The sequence below is a fragment of the Amborella trichopoda genome, chromosome 4 (genome assembly GCF_054954075.1).
Source record: "Amborella trichopoda isolate Santa Cruz 75 chromosome 4, AtrichopodaSantaCruz75HAP2 v2.0, whole genome shotgun sequence".
Lineage (NCBI taxonomy): Eukaryota > Viridiplantae > Streptophyta > Magnoliopsida > Amborellales > Amborellaceae > Amborella > Amborella trichopoda.
The window spans coordinates 51,655,268-51,680,233 of NC_142339.1; the positions used below are offsets into that span (position 1 = coordinate 51,655,268).

General features: G+C 36.4%; 1 protein-coding gene across 10 annotated transcripts in view; it reads left to right on the plus strand.

The window, feature by feature from the left end:
* Positions 1-234: 234 nt before the first annotated feature.
* The window catches only part of TAF2 (TBP-associated factor 2), a 61,791-nt gene continuing 37,059 nt past the window's right edge, over positions 235-24,966 (plus strand). For 3 of the 10 annotated variants that reach the window (XR_016054749.1, XM_020663734.2, XM_088865599.1), the window contains exons 1-11: positions 235-552; positions 2,511-2,883; positions 3,063-3,208; positions 3,324-3,390; positions 10,179-10,378; positions 10,527-10,680; positions 12,311-12,395; positions 12,513-12,604; positions 14,602-14,727; positions 14,870-14,923; positions 15,634-15,702. Coding sequence is in view for 4 of the 10 variants with exons in the window: in XM_020663734.2 (XP_020519393.2) it covers positions 437-552; positions 2,511-2,883; positions 3,063-3,208; positions 3,324-3,390; positions 10,179-10,378; positions 10,527-10,680; positions 12,311-12,395; positions 12,513-12,604; positions 14,602-14,727; positions 14,870-14,923; positions 15,634-15,702 (1,482 nt within the window). In the remaining 6 variants the exon portion in view is untranslated. Of the gene's footprint in view, positions 553-2,510; positions 2,884-3,045; positions 3,209-3,323; positions 3,468-10,178; positions 10,379-10,526; positions 10,681-12,310; positions 12,396-12,512; positions 12,605-14,601; positions 14,728-14,869; positions 14,924-15,633; positions 15,703-24,966 lie in introns of those variants that run through there. The other 7 variants (XR_016054750.1, XM_088865597.1, XR_016054751.1 and 4 more) reach the window with 5 other exon arrangements.

Sequence of the window (24,966 nt, forward strand, 5' to 3'; positions counted from 1 at the left end):
GAGCGTCCACTGTGTTCAAACGGAACCATGGATAAATGATGTCTTTATTGACAATCTCATCTATAGAGTGAAAGTATTAATTACGAACAAGCATGCCCTTTTATAATTTTAGTGCCGTCCAATTAAAGGACGGGGGCAGGGGACTTATCAGCGATTAGGGCACCGGGCGGGTTTTTCCGCAAGTCAGCGAATTGGGTTATAAGTATATCGGCGAGCGTGGGAGAGGAACCGCGAGAAAAAGAAGAGGAGGCAAGAAGCCAACAGGAAATCACGGCACCTTTCTGATCTCTCCATTAACAGGCAACAATTTTAGAGAGAGAGAGAGAGAGGTAGAGAGAGAGGGAGGCTTATAGAGAGGCAACAATTTTAGAGAGAGAGTGAGGGAGAGAGAGAGGGAGGGTTATAGGGAGAGGGTTTGGCTGAGCTTAATGCTGAAATGGCGAAGCCCCGGAAGCAGAAGAATGGGGAGCAAAAACCTGAGAATTCAGGAGCTGTTGTTCGTCATCAGAAGCTATGTGTTTCCATAGACATGGACAAGCAATTTTTATACGGGTTCGTGTTATATCCTTTCACTGACTCCATAAATAAACAACTGTTTCTTCTCTTCCTCTCTCTCTCTAAATGTCTGTGTAGTTTTCGCAGTCGATAAGCATGACCTATTTTGTGTGGGAACTTTTCATTGGAAATCTCTTGAAATCTCCATGCTCCATGGAATCCTTGAATAAATTTAATACTTGGTATATGACTTCTTGCTCTAGAGAAGGTTGGAAGAGGATAGATTATTGGGAACGATTATGATTCCTGACTCTGAAACACTCATTGATGGAATTAATGGAGGAAGTTTTTGTTTTCATTTTCATCCAAGTTCTCAACGTGCAGTGAGTTTGTTCTCGTGGCTTGGTGTTTGGTGTGGGTCAGGAGAAATTTCTTAGCGGCTTGGTGTTCGGTATGGGTCAGGAGAACTTTCTTAGGGGCTTGGTGTTCGGTATGGGTCAGGAGAACTATGGCTAAGAAAGTTACGGCGAAAGGGTTTGAGTTGTTTATTCATATTTGGGATGAATATGACAGAGTATAGGCTCAGTAAAAGTAGTCATGTGCCAGCTTCAGTAAAAGCAGTCATGTGCCAATTTGTAAATTCTATTATAGAAGAAAATTTTGTAACAGACCACTGAGATCATACTAGAGAATTATGACAATATCAGAATTTATTATACAAATGCTGTTGTTCAGAAGAGGTGTCATTTGTGCTGCGTTAATGGCTGAGTGCTCTTCCCACTGTAGTTTTCTAAAGATTTGTGTGTTAGGTGTGCAATTAGGGTTGTAGCTTTAAGGGCACTTTTGTGGTCTGAGAACTGGTTTCCAAAACCGAGTTGCAAAATGCGAGGGATTTTTTTCAAGGCATTTTTTAATGTATTATAATAATGTTCTACTATTAATATATAGTCAAATTTTTTTTTTTTAAAAATGGGTTGAAAAATGCCTTGGAACAATTGCGAGGTAGCTGAAAATGTAGCAGCGAAGGGACTGATAAAAAAAATGCCGAAGTAGGTAGTTTAGAAAATCAGTTATGAGTTCTAGAAGTTGGGAATTGAGAAACTTGTGAGCCGAAAATTTTTAAGTAGCTCAAATTATCATTGGAAAACTGAAAAGTTTTCTATATCAAAATATTCTTAAAAGGGGGTTGTTGGAAATACCCAAGAAAACTATATGAAAACTCGGCCCAACTTTACATGTCACTGGTCACCGAGCCAGTAAAAAATCAACCCACCCATTAAATTATTTAAATTTTCAAGCTGTGAAATTTATAAAATGGGGAGTTAATATAATTTACATGGAATTTTCCAAGGTTCATCTTTTAAAAAAGATAGGAATAATATTAAGGATATATAAAGGGTGCAGTTGGCATACTGATGCATCCATAGCTGTAGAGGTAAGGTGCACCTTCAAATTTATCATGGTATATGTTTTTGATGTAAAATGTTCTTAGGATTATCTCAAAATCTATTTTTATATCTAATTATAAAATTTCAAATTTCAAAAATGGTTAAAATCAAGTAGATCTATAAACATATGAAAATCTTGGAAATGGACGTTATAGATAATATGTTGTAAAATGCACTATTTCTGAGACTTAAAATCTTTTTATTTTTCATTCAACATTAAAACTACCTTTTCCGATGGATTTTTGAGGTGCATCCGTAGTTCTACATTATAAGGTTGCATCCTTATTTAAACTTTTTCCATATATAAAACATTGTTCTCTATTATGAAATGAAAGGAAAACCTGCTGCATGATGCACATTACATACTTCTATGGCATGCTGCTGGGACCAGATATGGTAGCATCCCGGTCATTATTGTGCTAAGGTGTTGCATGTGTTTTCAGTCGGGCTATGTGATTAATTCATGATCCTTGTAGTTTCTGTTGTTCATTGTCTTTCAATCAGTAATAGTATACGTGGTCGATCATGCAATTGATCATCCTTCTTTTGCATTGTGATCTGTTTCAGGTATACTGAATTGAAAATTATTGTCCCAGAGAGTGGTGTTGTAGGATTACATGCAGATAACATGAACATTGATAAAATATATGTAGATGGAGAACCAGCTGATTATGAATTCTTTCCTCATTATCAACATGTTGAAGATGAACGGAGATGGCATTCTATAAATTGCCCCTCTTCTGCTAGTGATGCTGCATGCTACACCTACATATCATCTTTGGACAAAGAAATGGCTTCCAATCTACTAATCCTGTGTAATAAGTCAATAAAATCATCTTGTGAAGGACACACAAATGGGAATATGGGGAATTCCGTTCAAAATCCATCAGCTGAATTCCCCCAAGTTCTTCCCACCTGTAATGGTCACACAGTAAATGAGGTGATGATGCTCAATTGGACTATTTATTTTGAAGTTTAATGAGTTTCTTTTTTGATAAATAAGTTAAGTATTTGTTTTTTGTAAAAGTTAAATATTTGGTGTTCAATGTTATAGAGTTTACTGTTGTGAAGAGGTTCACTTTTTCTGTGATTTCTCATGTAGGTTGATGTTGGATGCAGAATGTGAAATTGGTCCGTATTGAATATTGGGTTGACAAAGCCGAAACAGGCATTCATTTTAAGGACAATGTACTTCATACTGACAACCAAATCAGGCGAGCCCATTGCTGGTTTCCTTGCATAGACAATAATTTGCAACGTTGTTGGTAAGGATGATCTTGTATTCTTTTTAATCTTTTTACCTGTCCAACTATGCATAGTTGAGCAAGCATTGTTGGGAGTCCTACTCATATCTTGTCATAATCAATTTTCTTGTTCTAGCTATGATCTGGAGTTTACTGTAGATTCCAAGCTGGTTGCTGTCAGTAATGGAATTCTACTTTACCAGGTGAGTTGTTCATTGCTCTCCTTGGAAATATGGCTGAAACGTTGCTTGCATACACACTGGTTGGGTCATGGACTTGTGTGAGTATTTCCATTAGTATCTGCAAATTAAATTTTATTATTGATTTGTCAGAGAGCGTGATCGTTTGGGACATCATTTTTCCGTGCTTTCAAATTCAAACCCATGTTAAGGGGCCATATTGAAGCCGAGATTGGTGCAAGTCGCTTAATTTCAGGAACAGACAAAAAAAAAAAAAGATGAAGAAAAAAGAGAAGAGATAGGTCCAAGTTTATGTAAGAAATTAGCCTATTGAAAATCAAAGGGTTGGGAGGGTGTATTTGGTTATTTCAGCCATGCACAACACTCTGCAACATTTGTACAATGGATTGAATGTGCAGACCTTGCACAGTGTTCAACAGAAAGGCATTTTCTAACAGTTAATGTGCTGTTGCGAATCATGACTGGTAGAGATCGCTGTATAAATTTTGAAGATCAAGAATTGGAAGAATCTGGAGAAAGTGCATTGTGGGCATAAAATGCAGTGTATGTAATATCTAGGATGTACCAATTAGAGAAGGCCGCCCACCCTTGTTACTAAAATGATTTTTCTATATGGGGATTAGAAAACATCTGCATTTAAGCTGTTTGTATGCCTCATGGTGGATATCTTGTGTAGTGTGCAAACAGTGTAATACATATATTACGGTGTGCCTTCTACAAAAAACATAAAGTACCGCATTTTATAGGTATGAAACTATGAATGCTTATTATTATGGGGCTTGCTAGAATCACATCTGCATAATGACCGTTATTGACCCGTGTTCCAAAAATTGTTGATCCGACTCGGGAACTGCCTGGTTGGACTGGAACCAGTCAGTAATCAGGAGTCCCTTCTAGCATCGGATTCGGCCGGTTCACTGTTCATTTTGTAATCTGCAGCCTTTTCGTTCCTTTTCTGGTCCATTGATGATCATTTTTATTGGTTTTTTGGCTATATTAACTCCATTTTGGATTGAAGTTTTCACAGATCGATTCGGATCAGAACACATTAGCGCGAGATTTTTCAATCAAAATCATGCCCATTTTCATCCCTAATCACTGATCCGCCTATGATTTGACTTCTCTCACGATTCTTGATGAATTTTCTTCAGCATTGTTCCAAAATGACCGTTTTTGAGTCCTCAATAAGATCCACACATTAATTTGTTGGATCAGCCAGCTTCTCGAAGTGATGTAGCCTAAAGGATTTTTGGCTCTTCTTGGGCATAGGTGAGTAGATTTATTGATTTCTGAATTATGAGGTTCGAATCTAATCTATGACATGTATTATAATTTCCAGACAATATTTTTTATTTATTTCAATTGCTTTGCTCATTTTTTAGTTTTTAAATAATGCTTAGATTTTCAAAAAAGTAGTGGTTTTGTTAGTATTATGTTAAAAATTTGTTAAAGTTTTTTGTTCTAGGGTTTGTTGGAAACGATTTAGAGCATTTATTTCTTGACTTTTTCTTTGATTTCTCTAAAGATTTCGTTCTTTTTGATTGGTTTTTGTTTTTTGAGCAAAGTCTATTTTTGAAAAATCTGCTTTTTTTGTGAATATTTTGTTAGATTTTCTGGATATTTTGCTAAGATTTTGTTTAGAGTGTGTTAGGAATGATATAGAGCATGTATTTGTTACTTTTCTCTCCAATTTCTAATAATTTGTATTTTTCTCAGTTCTTTTTGTTTTTTGAAAAATCTCTGGTTCTTGAATAAGTTTGTATTTTTTTGCCAAATTTGTGTTATATTTTTTGAATTTTCATGTATGTTTTTTGTTAATCAACACTTAAACATTCTTTATATTTTGTAGTTTATAAACTTCTCTTTATTATTTGTTTGTATTGTGTATTTTTAATTGTTTTTATCATAAATATTGTGCATTGTCCATAACTCCACAATATTTACAAAAAATACACGATTGCCAAAAATTCACAAAACTGAGTTTGCCCGTGTTAAGGATTTGGACTTCTTCATGTTTATTATTGATATTTATCGATCCTATGAATATTACTTTTTAGATTTACTATATTTTAGATTGTGAAATGATTGTGTGGCACTCAAACAAGGGCCAAACTCTCAATACTTACATCAAATTAAGTAGTGTAGTTATTAACTTTTTTCACAAACCCCATTATTTCATTCCAAAATTTTTGGAATATTTTTTGAATATTTTTTAAAGGCTTGGTATTGTCAAACCGGTTGGAATCCGCCTAGGTCATCAAGGCGACTTGAAATCAGTTGGTGATAAGTTCAGCTGCCCGAGCGTACTTTTTAAACCTTGCTATTGACTATGCACTTCTATCCTTTGATTTAAATAATAATATGCATGTTACATGGAGTATGCGTTGTGATTGTAGTAGCTAATTTCCACCCACCTTACGAAATGAGAGTTTGTATCAATGTGGATTTGAATAGTGGTAGCCATACTTGCACTGCATGCTGGCTCTTTGATTGGTACCTTGCGAAAGAACTTCTGTCAGTAGCAGTTACTAATAATTTTGTGGCATAACTGATAAATGTTGGTTAAGGGTTATGTTCTTGTATAATTCTATTTACATGTTTGAATAGTTCCCAATTCAACTTCACAAATCTCTAATGTAAACCATATTTATTTACACCTGTGTTTAAAAACTCACCCGTCGACATCGACTCCGGCTCGGAAGGCTGCTGAGCCCGGAATAGGGTACATATATATGCCATGTAGAGTACTCGAGCGAGTATTGTACAGACTCTCCGGCACACTGTACAAAGTCGGGATGACTCGCTTGAGTTTGTATAGTACTTGGGTGAGGCGCTAGAGTACTTGCCTGATGCAAGTTTGATGATGAGCAGAGCATATTGGCTAACCATGAGTATCTTGTTTAGGAGCGACATATTCATTCTAATTCTCGGTCATATTTGGGGGATAAAAACCCTAGGAGGCCTTTCAAGGAGAACAAGAAGAATAAGAAGAGCAAGAAATTGTTTGAATAGTTTTTTTTTAGTTGTTTTTGGCCTACTTCATACATATAGTTTATTTATTTCTTTTGCTGGATCGGTTGGGGACTTTTAGACACATTTTAATTAAAGTTAGGGTGTTTAAGTTTAAGTTATACTAAAGTTAGGACATTTTTGGTCAAAAGTTTAATTGACAAATATTGTCCAAAACTTTAAATGGGCATTATTGAAGTGGGGTGTGGGTGGCTGGAGGAGGGACGAAGCTTTTTGTTTTTTTTAGAAAGAAAATTTCCATTGAAGAAGAAAGAAAAATTTCTATTGAAGGCTCAGGAAGATGGGGAGAAGACCATAGGGTTGGCTGAGGTTTATAGTTGATTTTACTATTCTTTCAATTTCTCTACATCAAAGTTGTATGGATTTTATATTCGTGGTGTTGAATAGATTCTCTAAGAGGGCTCATTGCAAGAAGACTTTGGGTGCTACACATGTTGCCAACTTGTACTTCAAAGGTCATGAGTTTGCATGGTGTTCCAATGACAATAACTTCAAATCAGAGTATGAAGTTTCTCAGCCATTTTTTGAGAACTTTGTAGAAGACATTGGGCACTTGGTTACAATTTAGTAGTGCTTATCATTCTCAAATAGATGGCCAGACTGAAGTGGTAAATTGTACTCTTGGTAATCTTCTTAGAAGTACTGCGAGGGAAAAGAAAAAACAATAGGACCTAATATTGCCTCAAGCTAAGTTTGCCTATAATAGTGTTGGTGACAGATCCATTGGTAAGAGTTTGTTCAAGGTGTTATATGGGAAAAGCCTTGCTCATTCGCTTGCCATGGTTCCTATCCAAGCCAATGGGGAGGTTCATGCTACTGTTGAGGACTTGGTTGAACAGATGAAAGGAGTGCATGAGCAAGTGCGTGCTAGTCTCGAAGCGAATATAGCCAAATACAAGCAAGCATTGAATAAGCATCGCTGTTTCAAGGAGTTTAATGTGTGAGACTAGTTAATGATGTATCTTAGGAAAGAACGACATCCAATGGGAAAGTACAACAAGTTGAATGATCCCAAGGCAAGACCGTTCAAGATTTTGAAGAAGATGGGCGGCAATTCTTACAAGGTCGCCTTGCCTTCACATATGGGGACTTCAGACATATTCAATATTACTGATTTGTCTGAGTATCGTGGTCTGGAGGTGTATGAAGATGAAGAAGCGAACTAGAGGGCGAGTTCTTCTCAACCTGGGGAGACTGATGATGCGCAGAGCACATTGAGTAGCCATTAGTATCTTCTTTGAGTGTGACATATTCCTCCTAATTCTCGTTCATATTTGGAGGATGAAAACCCTAGGAGGGCTTCTAAGAAGAACAAGACAAACAACAAGTGCAAGAAACAATTTGATTTTTTTTTTTAGTTATTTTGGGTCATACATATTTTTATCTATTTCATTGCTGGACCAGTTGTGGATTTTTTAGATAGCTTAATTGAAGTTAGGGTATTCAAAGTTATAGTTAAGTTAGGGCTTTCTTGGTCAAAAGTTTAATTGTATGGACAAATATTGTCGAAAACATTAAATAGACATTATTAAAGTGGGGTGTGGAGATCATGCCCTTTTTTTAGGAAACAAAAAAAAGGGACTTCTATTGAAGAAGAAAGAAAGAAGCCTAAGTTTTAAGATGTGGGGAGCAAACCTTAGGGTTTCCTCAAAATTGCATGTGTTTGGCTGAGGTTTATTGCTGATTTATTGTTCTTTCAATCTTCCTACATCAAAGTCTCAGTTTAAGAAGGGAGCCTTTTTTGGGGGGTGATTGGAAATCTGCCCCCCTCTTTTTCTTTGTTTTCTTCACTTTGAGCCCTAGGATTAGCGATTTGAGTTGAAATTGACTCATTGGTATGGTATTAGCCTATCTATTTATTGGAAACATTGGATTTTAGAAAAATAAAAAAATGAAATTTAATAGATTTCTAAGATAAAAAAATTAGTTTAGTTTTTGTCTGATTTTGAAAATTTTGTCTGATTTTGAAAATTTGCAATTTCGTCAACTCGATGAAATTTGATTCCTGAACAAATTTTATGGTCTTGATTCCAACCATTGACCTGATTTTCACAAAAGAAAACAAATTAGGATTTGAGAGGTTTGAATTCGGAATTACTATTCATATTTTTTCAAGAACAACGATCTCCTAGATCCAAACTCGAAACCCAAAACTTGCTTGGGGGTTTCGATTGGGGTTGTGTGAGGAAGCTTTGACGAGGATTGTTCACACCAAGTGTGAAGATGTGGGATTGGCCTTGAAATTTTGTGTATTTTTTATTTTTCAAAATAACTTTATGAAATTGATTTATTTTTATTTATAATTCATTTTTGTATATATTTTTATGGTTTTTATGATTTACTCTTTTTTATTTTTTATTTTTTATGTTTTTGGATTTTCTGAATTTGTTTGAAGCGAATTACATCAATTTTTTTTTCTTATCCCATGTTTTATGTACATTTTCTGATTTAGTATTGTTTTTGGATTTTTATTTTTCCATTTTTACAAATGTTTTCCTTTTCTTTTTGCATATTTCAATCCCTTTTTCTAGGCTTGGGTAGGACTCAGAGAGTCAATTTGAACTCCCTTGAGTTACCCCGCTTGATAAAGGACTAAGTCCAGAGCCCGAGCCATGGAATCCAATATTGTTCACAACTATACCAATTGCTTGAGTCTTGTTTATTCTCTATGCCAAGGCAGCGTGCTATCTAGATAATCTTCATCATCATCGTCAAAGCTTTTTTCCAACTAATTGGGGTTGGCTGTACGAGTACTAGTCCGCCATTCTGCTCCATTAAGGGCAATACCTCAGTGGGGCCATAAATTCCCATATCATTTCGGTATTTCCAACCATGTCCTTTCTGTACCCTTGCCCTTTTTGAGCCTTCCACTTGAACTACCTAACGAGTGCTGTACTGGGTCTGCACCACACATGGCCAGCCCACCGAAGTCTACTTTCTCTCTTCTTATCATCTATTGGTGCCACACCTAAATTTTCCCGAATGTATTCATTTCAAATTCTATTCCTTCTTATCTTGCCACTCAGCCATCTCAACATCCTCATTTCAGCTACATTCATTTTATGGGTATGTTGTTTCTTTACCGCCCAACATTCCGCCCCATAAAGTAAAGCTGGTCTCATATCTAGATAATCTTGTTCTTGGGAAAAAAGAATCTAATTCTTGTGCTTTGATCTCATAGAAACTTTTAGGCCAAGTTGCCCTGATATGGATATGGATATGGATACAGGATGGATAAGAAGCACAGGGATACAACTATGCTTTTTGTCAAAATTTTGGACACAGATATGGAACAAGTATCATATTTGAACTATTAATATTAATGCAACTATGGTTTTTTTTTTTTCTCCCATTGATTGTATAAGGATTTCTAAAATTGTGTACCTGTAGGGGGTATACACAAATATACATCTCATATGTCAAAAATTCTGGTTAATGGTTGTTGCCTATGGTAGGGCAAACCATTGAACCTCTCTAAAGATCAGTGATGGGTAGGTGTTTTATCAATCAGTTGGCTTCCTAGTTCCTACTCTGTTGTACTCTCATTTTTTGTTCTTAATCTGCAGTTAGAGTTTTCTCCTTTTTAACCAGTTTGCTTGGTCTTGACCCATGTGGGAACCTAAAGAATGTTTTATAATTGTAGTTGCATTCGGAAGAGCCTGTGTAAATGTTTTTCTTTTTGAATCTGTTAACTGTAGTGCCTGGGTAATGTTTCGAAGTTTCAATTATTTAATCATTCCATGATGGGTTTTCCTGTGCAGGTCTTGAGCAAAGATGATCCTCCTCGCAAAACATATGTTTATAAATTAAATGTTCCAGTTGCCGCAGAGTGCATATCTTTAGCAGTTGCACCATTTGAAATTTTTCCAGATCGCCATAATGGTGCCATATCTCACATGTGTTTGCCAGCATATCTTTCAAAGCTTCGAAACACAGTTGGGTTTTTCTATAGTGCGTTCAGGTTTGCTTGCTCAATATACTTCAACTAATTGTTTAGTTCGAATACTGGAGTGCTTGTTCTCTAAGAAGTATCCAAGCTGGTTCAATGCTATATTTACCTCTGATCTTTAATTTAATGTTGTTTTATATGACCGTAATGCTTGCCACAGCCATTATGAGGATTACCTTTCTGCATCCTTTCCATTTGGTTCCTACAAGCAAGTTTTTATCACTGCTGAGATGGCAATATCTTCATTGAACTTGGGGGCATCGATGTCTATGTTTAGTTCTCAAGTTCTATTTGATGAGAAGGTTATTGATCAGGTACTCTTTCTACCCTTAGATGTCTCCCTGTTGTAAGATATCAACATGTTCTTACCCTTCTATTTGATATAATTCAACAACGAAAGAAACTGCTGCTCAGACGCAGAACTCAGGTCCTTGACAGTCTGAATTAGTTGCACGAGTTCGAGTTGACTTGCTCGAGTCTGCGTCGAGCCTTCCAAAGATCCATTTTTTAGAATGCAGAACATCCTCAAAATGGTAAAAATAGGAAAAAAAATAAAATGTATATAAAATATGAGAAAAACGTTTTCCAAAACTAGAAATCTGGTTAAGAGATCATTGTCAAGGAAAATTCTCAGAAAAATGAGAAAAATTAGAAACCTCACTAAAACTAATAAAATATAAAAAGTGTATACAAAATCAATTACAAATCAATTATACTTGATTTTGTCAAAGATGGAATAGTTTATAAATTGATTATAATTCTTCTTCATCATCATCTGAGCCTTATATAAATATATTTTATATACCCTGATTTTGAGGGTGTTCTGAACTCAGTGACCTGCCGAGTCCAGGTGACTCAACGAGTGGGAGTCGACTTTCCTGATTTTCTTACACTGATTCAAAGATATTGTGGATTGTGGATAATGCTAAAGAAGAATCATAATTCTAAAAATCCAACACAAAACTTTCAAAGCCTGGTAGTCTTTCTTCTATCCACCTAACAAAAATAATCCATGATTCTCAATCATGGTGCATAATCTTGTACTTCGTAGAGCTGTAGCTTGTTAAAAATTTCTTTTACACTTGCCATTATAATGTTTGTTTATCGTGGCCTGTCTATTGGTACTGTGGTTAAGTTGTTTGCTGGAACTTATTTTGTTCGAATATGATTAATAATCTATTGATCTGATGACCTATTACCTGTTTTGCACTTCTGTATTATGTGGAGATTCCATTTCTGGGTGGTAGATGAAAACTTCATTTGCATACACAATTTTGTTCTCTTAAAAGATTCTGTCTTAAACTCTCTATTGATCGTGAAAAAGAAATAGCAGTCAAAATATCTTGCACAACTGTGATGAACATATTATCTAGCACAACTGAAATGTACCACACACTATACAATAATATAATCTCTTGTGTACAAAATTATTCAGACATCATCCTATGTTAGATAAACCTGCTGACTGGGCTGGGAGTATATTGCAAATATATTGCATTTTACATAGTTATGCTGTTCTTTTAAATTTATGGATTATGTGCCCATTCTCAAATAATCATAAGATTATGGGAATCTTTTAATTCTCTAAGTTTTACCACTGCACTTAAATTCATGTAATATATTTTTAAGCTTTTGTAGACGTAGGCTAGCTGTGAAAATGCTATTATTTTAAAAGCTTTCTTACTGGTTGGGTTTGAATTTTCATGTATTTAGAAGTTAATAGAGGTTAACAGCCTTAATGTTACTCCTTTTAAAACTATCCTGACAGTGAACTTCATGTTTCCATTGCATATACTGTAGGTCTTGTGATGAATGTCCTCGTTTTCAAAATTATGCATTCTGTGAGAGAATAAAATGGTTGCTTTTAATTGTCTAATACATTGATTTGTGCAATATCTTGGATGATTGAAAAATCTAAATAAACAATGACTTGTTTTTTAACAGACTTTTGGTACTAGGATTAAGCTTGCATATGCCCTTGCAAGACAATGGTTTGGAATGTTCATTACTGCCGAGAGACCAAATGATGGTAATGATGCCATTGTGAAGTTTTATATCTGTTTCCTACTTGTGGAACGTAGCAGGTGTATAAAAAAGAAATGCCTTAAATTCATTCATTGACCTGGCTCTTTTTTTTTGGTGGCAGGATGGCTTTTAGAGGGCCTTGCAGGTTTTCTTACAGATACCTTCATCAAGCGTTCCCTGGGGAATAATGAGGCACGGTACCGTCGATATAAGGTTGATCTTTCTTGCAAATGCAGAAACTTAATCTGCAGGGACCTGTTTGGTTTAAGAAATTTTTGTATTTGGTGATTGCTATATGAATGGATTCTTTAGATGATTGTTCTACTTTGAGTGATTGTAGTGAAATGTTGATATTTCTGTTATGCACTAGTCAGGATGTTACCTTTTAAATTGTGATAAGCCTCAATCAAGTTACTTTCTGAAAAAATTTTTTATGCCTTTTATGTGCGATTTACCTAAACTGGGGGGAATGGAAGTAGTAGTTTTGGTATGAGTGACTTACAGGCCTCATTTGACCAAATGACAAGGTTGTCCTTTTTATGTGCATCAGATCACTGAAGAAAAGTGTTTGGTCAAATGTCAATTTCAAAGTGGATTGCAAGGGAGCAACCACAGAGGTTTCCCCTGGGTACCTAGATAACAAGCAAATGGTTGAGAGTTGCATTCACAAGTAAACAGCAAATGCAAAGATTAGAAAAATTCTTAATGTACCAATGAATATATGATGTAGGGAAATTTGAGGAAGCAATAAAATTGACAAAACACAAAGCCAAACACAAGCACAATTCAATGAAACCTAAGGTTTCTTCTCCATATCCCAAGCTAGGGTTCCAAAAGTCTAAGCTTTTCCCTCGTTCAATTTCTAAAATCATGTAGAATTGCCCCTTCAAGGCCCCACACACCTCTTATATATTGTAATTCAATGTTTAAAAAGACACTACATATCCATACCATGATTAAAATGAGCTATATATCCTAACTTAAATTTAAATTTTGTAATAACAATTTTACCCTTGTAAACAGTACCGAACCATACTTGTGAATAATACTCATGAAATAAATAATAATACTATAAAAACCCTAGAATTCCTAAAAAACTAAAAATTCTAAAAATAAATTGTAAAACTAAAACTATAATATACATCGTTTGAAATTGAATATAAATTTAAAACAAGTATAATTTTGCCCTCCATCATCCTTCCATGGAGAAAACTCATTCTTGAGTTTTGAAGTGTGCTAAGATGAATTCAGCATCAAAACTACCTTCTTCAACCTTCTTCTTTGTTGGCTCAAAGATTATTTATGGTAAAAATAATTCCTCAAGAAATGGATCTTGATATATAGGAATCGATGCAAATTCATCAAATTCAGCTATGCTTGAGCTCCCACTGAAAATTATGTAGGAAACTTCAAACTCAATTTTCTGGTCTTTAGAGGCTTTTCCTCATCTAATTCATTACTCTCTGAAACCAGGGCCACAATTCGCGTTTTATCAGTTGACCACACTTCCACTGCGCTACTCTGATTCTAATGCCTTATATCTCCTAAATGTTCCACCTCTTTGATATCCTTAAGATCTTCATCTTTTTCTTCGTCAAAGATTGGATCACCCAGGTAATAATCTTGATAATTTTCATCATCATAGATTGGATCTCTTACAAGATCTTTCATTGGTCATCACTCAAATTCAGGAGTATTTTTTTTTAAGATGACTTATTTTCAAGTAAGTGCGTGTTTTTTTATTTAAAAAACTGGAAAATTTTCCTTCGATGGTTTACTTGAAATCGTGATTGATTTAGAATGTTCAGTTGGATCAGAGTCACAAGATTATAGATGCAGCCAGATGATTGTGGACATGGCTACGTTCTTGGGCACTTCCTTGCACAATCTATACACGTACCTTCTTTTTATTATTGCGACAGTAATTAGATTTGTAGGAATTGCTATGTTAATGTTATCAATATCAATGATATTCTTTGATTGATTGAACAATTACTTGTGACTGGTGATTTAAATCATATATATGTAGATTCCGTATGCCTTCATCAATTTATGTTCCTGTCTCCTTGTGTGGGTAAACAATATTAATAGAATTGATTGGCTATTGTTATTTATATTAAAGATATTGGTGGTTCTTTCGATTAAAAGTTTCCATATATAGTTTAAGTTTATCGTTTTCCTCTTGTGAATTACGATTCTGGATATTGCAGACAAACTGTGCTGTTTGCAAGGCAGATATTGATGGGGCAACTGCTTTAAGTTCCTCTGCAGCTTCCAGTGATTTGTATGGGACACAGTCCATTGGTTTACTGGGCAAAGTTCGAGCCTGGAAAGCTGTAGGTTACCTTCATATATATATATATATATATATATATATATATATATTTATATATAGTTTTTGTTTCTATCGTGCTTTGAATCCCAAATATGCTACTATTTTTCTTTGTATCTCATGTGTTCCCATATTTCAACTGATAGGTTGCGGTGCTTCAAATGCTTGAGAAGCAGATGGGCCCTGAATCCTTCCGCAAGGTGGAAATTGCACTTTATAGGACAACTTTTGAATATGGTTTTCATATAGCTATTGTTAAGTGAATTAATTAAAAATGTATTGGGTGTGCATCTGTTGTGTACGATGTTGAATAGTTTCTTCTTTAGTAGCTAAAAATTAAAATTCAACTGATTCTCTTGTTCTTTTGTATTTGAGACTGATCTATATGGCATTGTGCCTTAAATGCATTTAGAGGCTACCTTAGACTGTAACTTCTAAGGATTGTATCTGTGATTGATAACTTGAGATTGGGGTCTGCACCTTTGTGTGTAATTTACTATGGGAGCTTAATTATACATCCATATCATAGTATGTTCTTGTTAGGTGTATGTTCTTCCTGGTATGCTAATGTTTAGACCTCATTAATTTTTGGATGTCTTTTCATTGTCAATTTTCTTTCATATGCATTGAATCTGGCAATGGATAGTTGCATGATTTAGAACTGGGGAATGTCTCTCAGAAGCTCTCCCTATAGATTGGAGGATGGCATGTGGTTGTTAATCATAGGATTTGCCACTCCTGAATAACAAGCATAATTACTGACTCTCAAAGAGTATTTTAAAAAATGCAGACAGACATATATATTTGATTGGGTATTTTTCTTTGTATGATATATTTATATATGTAATGCATGTATTGTTTGGTTTCATACTTAGTGTTGAGTCTAATTGTTTTGTCCTTCATTTGTCAGATTCTGCAAATAATTATCTATCGAGCACAAGATAAAACTCGGTCCTTGAGAGCTCTTAGTACGAAGGAGGTGACTGCATTTGACTTTGTTTTATATCATCCATACATGTCGATATTATTGGACTATTAATGTTTAAATTGATTGTATATGATGTTATTGTGCTCAGTTATGATTTATTGTCTAATCTGGGAAGAATTTGTATATGATTTGATGTGGTTTCTATTTTTTAGTAATAAGTGATAGGTTGGCATATTCTTAAAGAAACAAGGAAGAGGAAAACAAAAAATTACCAAAATCTTGTGATGATTGTAGGAAGCTTGGGGTCCACATGTTATGTGCCAAATGAGTGCTGGAGTTCCACTTTGGGTCATATTTTATGAAAAGAATTAAAGACTAAGAAATGTGACAAAAATATAACGTGCATATAACAATATTTTTTATCAAATATCTATATATTACACTGTCCTTGTTATCTATATAATAGTAATGGCATATGATCCGCTCAAAATTCATGGTCATCGTTTTTACATTTTCCTTAATTTTAACATGGAAGAATATCAAGCTTCTAAATCTTCAGAGAAAACATAGGAAAGTTTCATTTAAAACTCATGAATTAGAAAAAAAATTTGATGAGGCATGTACTTATTACTCTATTAAGAATATTCAATTCATATACAAGTATGTATGCAGATACATAATACAAATAGAAGTTATACACTAGTCTTAACCTTATGAATAAAAATAATAAATGAGAAAGGAACAATATGACAATGATGAACGGAGATATGCACAAAGTTTTGCTATGAGCAAGAACTGTATGCAAAAAAGCACACAAACACACAAGCCCTAAAACTGCAGTTAAGAATGCTAATGATCAAGTATGAAACAGTTTTATGGCGAAATCAATTAGTTAAAGCTCATTTACAAGCAAAACTATAAAGCTAGATTTGGTTTTCTTTGTAAAAGAGGACGAGAAACCCTAGTAAGCTCATGTTTGCTGAATCTCAGCTTCAAACTGACCAGAGCCATGCTAGAGACCAGATATCAACAAGAAGAGTGCGTCTCTGTTACATACATGGAAGACCCACAAGTTTGTGAATCTACATTGGTTTAATTGTCTTGGCTCTAATGCCTAGTTTGGATCAATCAACTTTGCTTCAGTGTTTGGGCAATTCATCCAATTATGAATAGAAAGAGCGAATCACACAGGTAGAAATATCCGCAAGTATAACAGCCATGGTTTATTGGGGTAAATGTATTTGGCACAGCCGCAGCCACCCCACACCACTTGTTCACCTCTCTCCCCCTCGCCCCTCTCCTTCTCTCTTTTTTTTCTCTTCCCTACTCTCCTCCTCCTTCTCTTCTCAAAATCCCTAGAAAAGATGATTGAGGACCCGTTACAGATTCATCGTCTTGACCTCCATTACTATGGATTTGAAGCCTTAAGAAAGACCCATCTTGATTGCTCTCTCCACATTTGATTGGATCCTCCATTTTAAAGGACTCTAGATCCTGTCAGATTTGCCATATTAGGAGCTGGCGAATGGTCTCTTGGCTGCAGCCTATACAGAGGAGGAGTGGGCTGAAGGAGCCTGTTCTTTGTTCCACAAGGAAGTCTGCTCCTCTTCTTTCAAGTGACACACTTCCCCAGGTCTCAACAATTTGCATTCTAACATAGACGCCACTACTCCATCTGCAAGCCTCTCGAATTCTTTAATTGCCACAACCCCTCTTCAAAAAAAAGAAAAAGCCTCCCTAATGTTAAACCCATTAGGTCCATAACACGGTACCAGCTTACAGCATTAGATGGGAGGCCTCTGGTGATGAGGAGGAAAGTAAGGAACAACCAGAGTAGTTTCTGCTGATATCCATTGATTCTGAGGAATGTGAACAAAGCCTGAGCTAAAAAGGATGGTTCATTCAATGAAGATGCAATGAGACGGTCATCTTGACGATATAACAGATGCATTTCTAGCAAATGTCGCAGAGAAAATATGAAAAGAGGGGCCAAAAGGGGCTGCCGCCTGGGCCGCCCCGGGGGGGGGGGAGAAGGAAAAGGAAGTAAAGGAAAATCGAGGGGAGTTAAGGAATTGAAAATTTGCCTCGGATATCAACTGTGGAAAAAGCAAACCAACATATGAAGTGCAACCAGAAGGAAGACATTCATTGTCCCGTAATAGCGTACGAACTATACCTCCACATTAAATCTTCACATGGAAAAGCAGGGGCCTTGAGGACCTAATACAAAGTGTTTATTGCTTTGCCTTATGTACTGGAAGCAACCAAGATACTAGTATTGATAGAAACTGTCGCTGTTCCAGATCTAGCAGTAATGTACTTGATTTGGGGAAGACCTGTAAAGTGCACAGCCTTACCCTTTCTGAGGGTCGCAAGGCCTATCAGGGTAGTATGAAATGCCGTTGTACTTATGAGTTGATCAATCCACATGGCCAAGTGGTCAATATCTTTAGGATTCACTGGCCCTGGAAATAATTTTTGATGGTTACTTACAATGCTTTATTACCTGAAAATGGAGGTAGAAGGAGAAGCTTTTTAAAAGGAATTGGAACATGAATGGGTAAGAAATCTTCCTTTGTTTGTGTGAGGAGATTTTAATGTCTCACCTTGCTGTCATGAGCAAAGCAATGGGGTTAGTAGAACTCTTGAGTATGGCAGCATTTGGTAATTTCTTCAATCAACATAAACTAATTGAATTCCTTGTAATGGTACCAAATTCACTTGGTCCAGCCATAATAATGAGTGGCCAGTAGTCACCCAGATTGATCATTTTCTCGTTTCATCAGAATGGAAACCTTTTTCCTGGAACCAATTCCTTTCTGCTGTGAAATCTCATTTTGGATCTCCGACTTAACACCAGCTTGGCGAATGATTGACCGTGACCCTTCCAATTCGAGTTAATGTAGATCAAAGTTAGAAGATGACATGGATTGCTAAAAGATTGGTGTTTTAAGGTGGATGGTTGGGCTGGTTATTGCATTTGCAGGAAGTTATAGATGCTTAATTTTGAACTTTAAGCATTGTTCAAAAAACGGACCGCCCAGCGCCTAGGTGGTCCAGAAGGCCTAGGCGCATCGCTCAGGCCTAGGCGGTAAAACTGGGCGGTCCGTCCCTGAGCGGCCTCCTAGGTGGTACGGAACTTGCTTAGGGCCTAGCCCTGGGCAGCCGCCCAGGGTTTGCGCCCCGCCAAGAGGCCGAAAAAATGAATTTTTTTTTTTCGTTTTGTTACTTTGAAAGATTTAAAGGTAAGAATGATGGCTTTTAGGTTCATTTGAACCCTAAACCCACAAGAAGCCCCTTTCGACTAAAAAAAACCTAAAAAAAACTACATTTCATTGGATCAATCATCAAATCATCGAAGTGTTTCTCAAAGTTTGGAGTTCAAGCAACCAAAGTAAGTGCATTTTTTAGATTGCTTGCTTTATTTTGAGATGTTTAGGTTCATTTGAACCCTAAACCCACAAGAAGACTAAAAAAAACCTCCAAAATACTACATTTCACTGGATCGATCATCAAATCATCAAAGTGTTTCTCAAGGTTTGGAGTTCAAGCAACCAAAGTAAGTGCATTTTTTAGATCGCTTGCTTTATTTTGAGATGTCTTCTTCAGGAGTTAGTCGGAGTGGAGATCCGGGTTGGAAATATGGATACAACCCGAATCCAAATGACAAAAATTGCATTAGATGCAATTTTTGTGAAAAGATACAAAAGGAGGCATAAACCGGTTTAAGAAATCTTGCTGGTATTAAAAGGGATGTTGCCCCTTGTAAAAATGTTCCTGAAGTTGTCAGAGAGGAGATTAAGCAATTTTAAGGTTATGTAAAACAAAAACAGGAACAAAATCCTTGTCATAGATCTATTTCTTCTACTCCTAGAAAAAGTGATCCGGGTTGGAAGTATGGATATAACCCAAAACCAAATGATAAAAATTATATAAGGTGTAATTTTTGTGAAAAAGATACCAATGGGGTTATTAACCGATTCAGAAAACACCTTGCTGGTGTTAGAGGTAATGTTGCTTTTTGTACAAACGTTTTTGAAGCAGTTCGAGATGATATTAGACATCTTTTGAATTTTGAAGAATCACAAAAGGATAAAAATAGGCCTTGTTCTATGGAAGTATCTTCTCCAGCTTCTAGTCGTCGGCAATGTTTTTAAATGCAGCCGCATCGCTGCATATGCGGCCGCATCATGTGGGATGCGCTCGCATCCGCATCGCGAACTGGTGCATATGCGTTTTTGACAAATGCGGCTGCATATGCGCCGCATCAGGCCGCGTCATGGCCGCATCCCGCATCACACTGCATCGTGCCGCATCTGTTTTGGCGGAAATGTTTTTCGATTTTGCCCCTCGAGGAGGGACAAAATGGTCTTTTTGTAGTTCCAAAGTTTAGGGAAACTGTTTGGGGGGTTATTTGCAGCCACTTTTGTGGCTTTTTTTGCATCAAATCGAAGGAAAACAAAATTTGGCGAAATTTTTTTTTTTTCATCCAAATCTTCGATTTGGCGGTTGTTTGATACTTAGATGTTCATTTGATGCCTTTGATTGTTGATTTTGGGATGTTAAGGTGAATTTGTGATAAGAAATTGGGGATTTCAGAGGCTGTGAAGAAATCGAGCACTACTTCACAGAGTCGGTAACTTTTTATTCCTTCTTGTACAATAATACTATTATACTTATTTTTGGGGCAATGTCTTCTTCCCAATCTTCTAGTAACAAGGATCCGGCTTGGAAATATGCTAAACTAAAAAATCCGAAAGATAGAAATTGTGATATGCTTGCTGCTCTGTGGAAATACTTATATGGGTGGTATTTTTCGACAAAAAGAGCATTTCATTTAGCCGGAATTTTTGGGAATGTAAGAGCATGCCCACAAGCTACAGATGATATAAAAAAGAAGATTAGAGAATATTTGGATAGATTGAAAAAAGATGAAGAGAAAAGAAAACAAAAGAAAGGAATTACTTGATGATATGCAATTATTTGATGAGGTTGATGATGATGATGATGATATGTCTGAAGTTGCTATGAGGCAAAGGGGTACTCATACTCCAACCTCAAGAGAGAGGGTTATAAATATTGGTGGTAGTGCTGAGAGAAGAACACCTCTCTCTAAGGGGCCAATGGATTCTTTTTTCACCCCTAGCCCTGAAATTGTGGTTCAGGAGAGAAAGAAAAAAACAAAACAAACCACAATTGATAATAAATACACAAGAAGTCGGTATGTAAGTGGATTGCAAAGTGGAATTTATATGGCCGACATTCCTTTTAATACTATAACTCTGGATAGTTTTGCATGTATGGTACAGGCAATTGGGCAATATGGCCCAAGACATATTCCTCCTTCACGACATGAGGTTAGGGAGCCCTTGTTGAAGGATGCTGTATTTGATATGAATAAAATTTTGATTTCTTAGAGAGAAGGGTGGGAGAAATATGGGGCCACTATTATGTGTGATGGTTGGTCCGATGGGAAATCAAGGGCATTCATTAATTTTTTGGTCAACTGCCCAATATGTACTTTTTTTGTTGAGTCTATTGATGCATCAGACAAGTCACATGATGGTACATACTTATCTGGCTTGATGGATGAGATTGTCGATTTTGTTGGGGAGCAAAATGTGGTACAAATTATCATTGACAATGGTGCCAACTATGCTGCAGCTGGGCATTTCTTGACTTTGAAAAAGAAGCATATGTTTTGGACTCCTTGTGCAACTCACTGTGTTAATCTTATGCTTAAGGAACTAGGTACAACATCTTTATTTAATGGGGTGATTTCAAGAGCTATATTTGTTTTTGGATTTATTTACAATCGCATCATAGTCCTAAGCATGATGAGGTCTTTTACAAAGAAGAGAGAGTTCACGTCATTTCTCACTCTTTGAAGCCTAGCCAAGCAAAAAATTGCCTTGAGGACCATGTTTGCTTTAGAGCAATGAAGTCAAAGCAAATGGTCAAAGCATAAGGATGGGAGAAAGGCTGAAAAAATTATTCTGAATACCTCTTTTTAGAGTTAAATAATTATTGCATTGGAGGTGGCTCGCCTTTTAGTGAGAGTGCTTCGACTGGTTGATGGTGATGCGAAGCCCGCCATGGGCTACATACATGAGGCAATGACTAGGGCAAGAGCTGAAATAAAAGATGTTTTAAAGGATGAAAATATGCGCAGGGCTATACTTGAAATTATTGATAGGAGATGGGATACCCAGCTTCACAGGCACCTCCATTCAACCGGTTATTTTCTAAACCCATCTCTTCACTACAAGCACCCATCCATTGAGTCAGATCGTGTAATAAATGGTGGGTTCTTAGATGTGCTGCAGAGGTTGGTGCCAGACAAAGATATCCAGGATGGGATCCAGAGCTATGAATTGATTAAATTCAAGTTAGCCTTGGGAAATTTTGGGAGAGATATTGCCACTCGAAATAGGGACACTACAGATCCAAGTAAAGGCCAAAAGCCCAAAAATAATCTGACTTGTCTCTTACTTTATGTATAGTTCCATTGTTTATTTTATACCCTTAATTTTTAACTATATTCTAAATTATAAAATATTATACAGCTGCATGGTGGGTATTATATGGAAGCAAGACACCAAATCTACAACGTCTTGCTATTTGAGTGTTGAATCTCACATGTAGCTCATTTGGTTGTGAGCGCAATTGGAGTGCATTTTAGCATGTAAGTCTTTTACTCCTTATTCCTTAATTCTTATTTCTTGAATTTCAATTTTCTAATCTAAAATCTAATTTATCTGATTTCAAATTTCTACCACAGCTCCATACAAAAAAAAGAAATAGGTTGGAGTAGAAAAAGTTGAATGATTTGTTTTATGTGCGGTATAACGCGCGGCTTAGGGAGAGGTATGAAAATCGCACCAAGCTCAATCCTATTCAATTATATGAGCTGATGGTGATTCCATAAGTGAGTGGACCATGGATCCAAGACAAGAACGTGTGTTTGAGGGATCTTACATGGCTTGATGTCGAGCTAGCAACATGAGCTAATGAAGAAGGTGGACCTAACACTAGAGCACAAAGGAGTAGAGGAGCTGCTGGGTCTAGTCGCACTTGCACATTAGCTTCAGAGGTCGAGGAGGAAGCTGACTCAGAGGAGACCGATAAAGAAGAATACATGGAGGTTGTCGAGGATGATATTGATGATGCGCATGACGACTCTCAAGATGACTTGTCTGATTGATATTTGAAAAAATGAAGTTCAAATTTCAAAATTGACTCTCAAAATGGATGATTGTATTAAGTTATTTTTTATTACCTATTAACTCTTCTTGAGCTTGACTTTTGATTTGTATTTTGTAATATCATTATTTTGTGCTTATGGTTGTACTTATGGTTGTGCTTATTTATAGTTGTGCTTATGGTGCAAATTTGTGCTGATGGTTATTGATTGTTGATTGCTTTATGAAGCTGGTTTCAAGTTTTTAGTTTCTATCAGGGGATAGTGGATAACTGGATACAGAATCTCCGACAGCTAATAGTTTTGAAGTTAATCATTAAACTAAAATACCTACTATCACATATATCACCTCCATATTTTTTTCTATGTATTAACTTATTTTTTTAGATTTTTTAGAATTTTTTTACATTTATTGACCGCACCATCGCGATGCACCCGCATCCGGGCCGCATGGCCGCATCGGCCCCCCACCGCATCAGGGCCGCATCTCGCATTTTAAAACACTCGTCGGAGTGGTGATCCGGATTGGAAGTATGGTTTTATCCCAAATCCAAGTGATAAAAATCATATTAAATGTAATTATTGTGGAAAGGATACTAATGGGGGCATTTACCGGTTAAAAAACACCTTACCGGTATGACGGGGGATGTTGCCCTGTGTAAAAATGTTCATGAGGCTACCAAGGAGGAAATTATACAATATTTGAGTTCAGAGAAGCACAAAAAGAAGGGTACAGCAGTCAAGACTCCTAGGGCCTCATCTGCACAGACTACACATACTAGTAAGAGAAAGGTAGAAGAAGAGGAGGACGAAGAGGCAGATTCAGAAGAAACAGAGGAGGATGAGCGTTATATTGAAGAGGGAGATGACTCTGATGATGATGGCCTCGACTCTGATGCATATGATGAGGCTTGCGCTATTGATATTCCTTCTTATGATGATGATGATGATGATTGAAGACTCTTGCCTCTTAGTGTTGAGTGTTGAGTTTGTTGACTGTTGTGTAACTTGTGTTGAGTCATGAGTGTTGACTTTTGTTAGACTGTATATTTTTTAAATTTCTGTATATTTCTGTTGTGTTGGGTGTTAACTTTTATATCACTTGTATGGTTTTACAGTTTACTGTTTTAACAATATGGATTATCAAAATTCTCTTGTCGACTTGTATTTTGTTTTTTTCAAGTTGGATTGTTGGAATATGGTATATTGGGATTTTTTTTTTTTTTCAACTGGGCAGCCGCAGGACCCACCTGGCGCTTTTTGATAGACTGACTTTAAGGCATGGAACAAGAAATGTTTTGAACAAATTCTAGCGAAGAAACTGAGGCTTTTGATCAGAACTGCTGAGTTAGACAAGATTGAAGATGAAAGGGGGGTCTGAACAACAAAAGAAGGCAGCCAAAATACAAATGCAAGAGGAGATATACAAGATAGTTTGAGATTGGATGAAATTTTCTGGCTTCAAAGGTCCAGGATAAAATGGATGAAAGGGCATAGAAGCACAAAATTCTTTCACTCCGCTGCTAATTAGAGAAGAAAGACGAACTTGATATAAAGTATAAAGATAGTGGGGAAGCGCTGCATGGATTTGAAAGATACACTCTGCAATAGTTGCTCATTTTAAGAAACTATTCTTGCTTAGAAGATATTAATTTTTGACTCGAACAAATCCTATTCCAAAGAATGCCACCTAGAACAGTTTTTTAGCTGGAGTGGCCATTTGAAGGGGAACTTGTGAAGCAGTCGGTCTTTGGTTTAGGTAGAGGTGAGCCCTGGGTTCAAGATGCTATCCAATATCCTATTTCAACTATTAGTGGTTCTTCTTGAGAAGGGAAAGATACATAATGGGATGAATGCCTGTTTGATAACCTTGGTGCCAAAAAAGGAAGACGCTGAAGATGTTACAGGCTTGCAACCCAAAAGTTTATCACAGAGTGTATATAAGTTATTGGCCAAAGTTCTTGCTACCTGCCAAAAAAGTCCTAAACCAGATCACCTCTCTGCCTCAAACTGCCTTTGAAAAGGACATATTTTGCATGAAGCCCTTACTGAGCATGAGTGCATTCACTCAAGGCAAACAAAAAGAAGGCCATAAATTGTTTGTAAATTATACT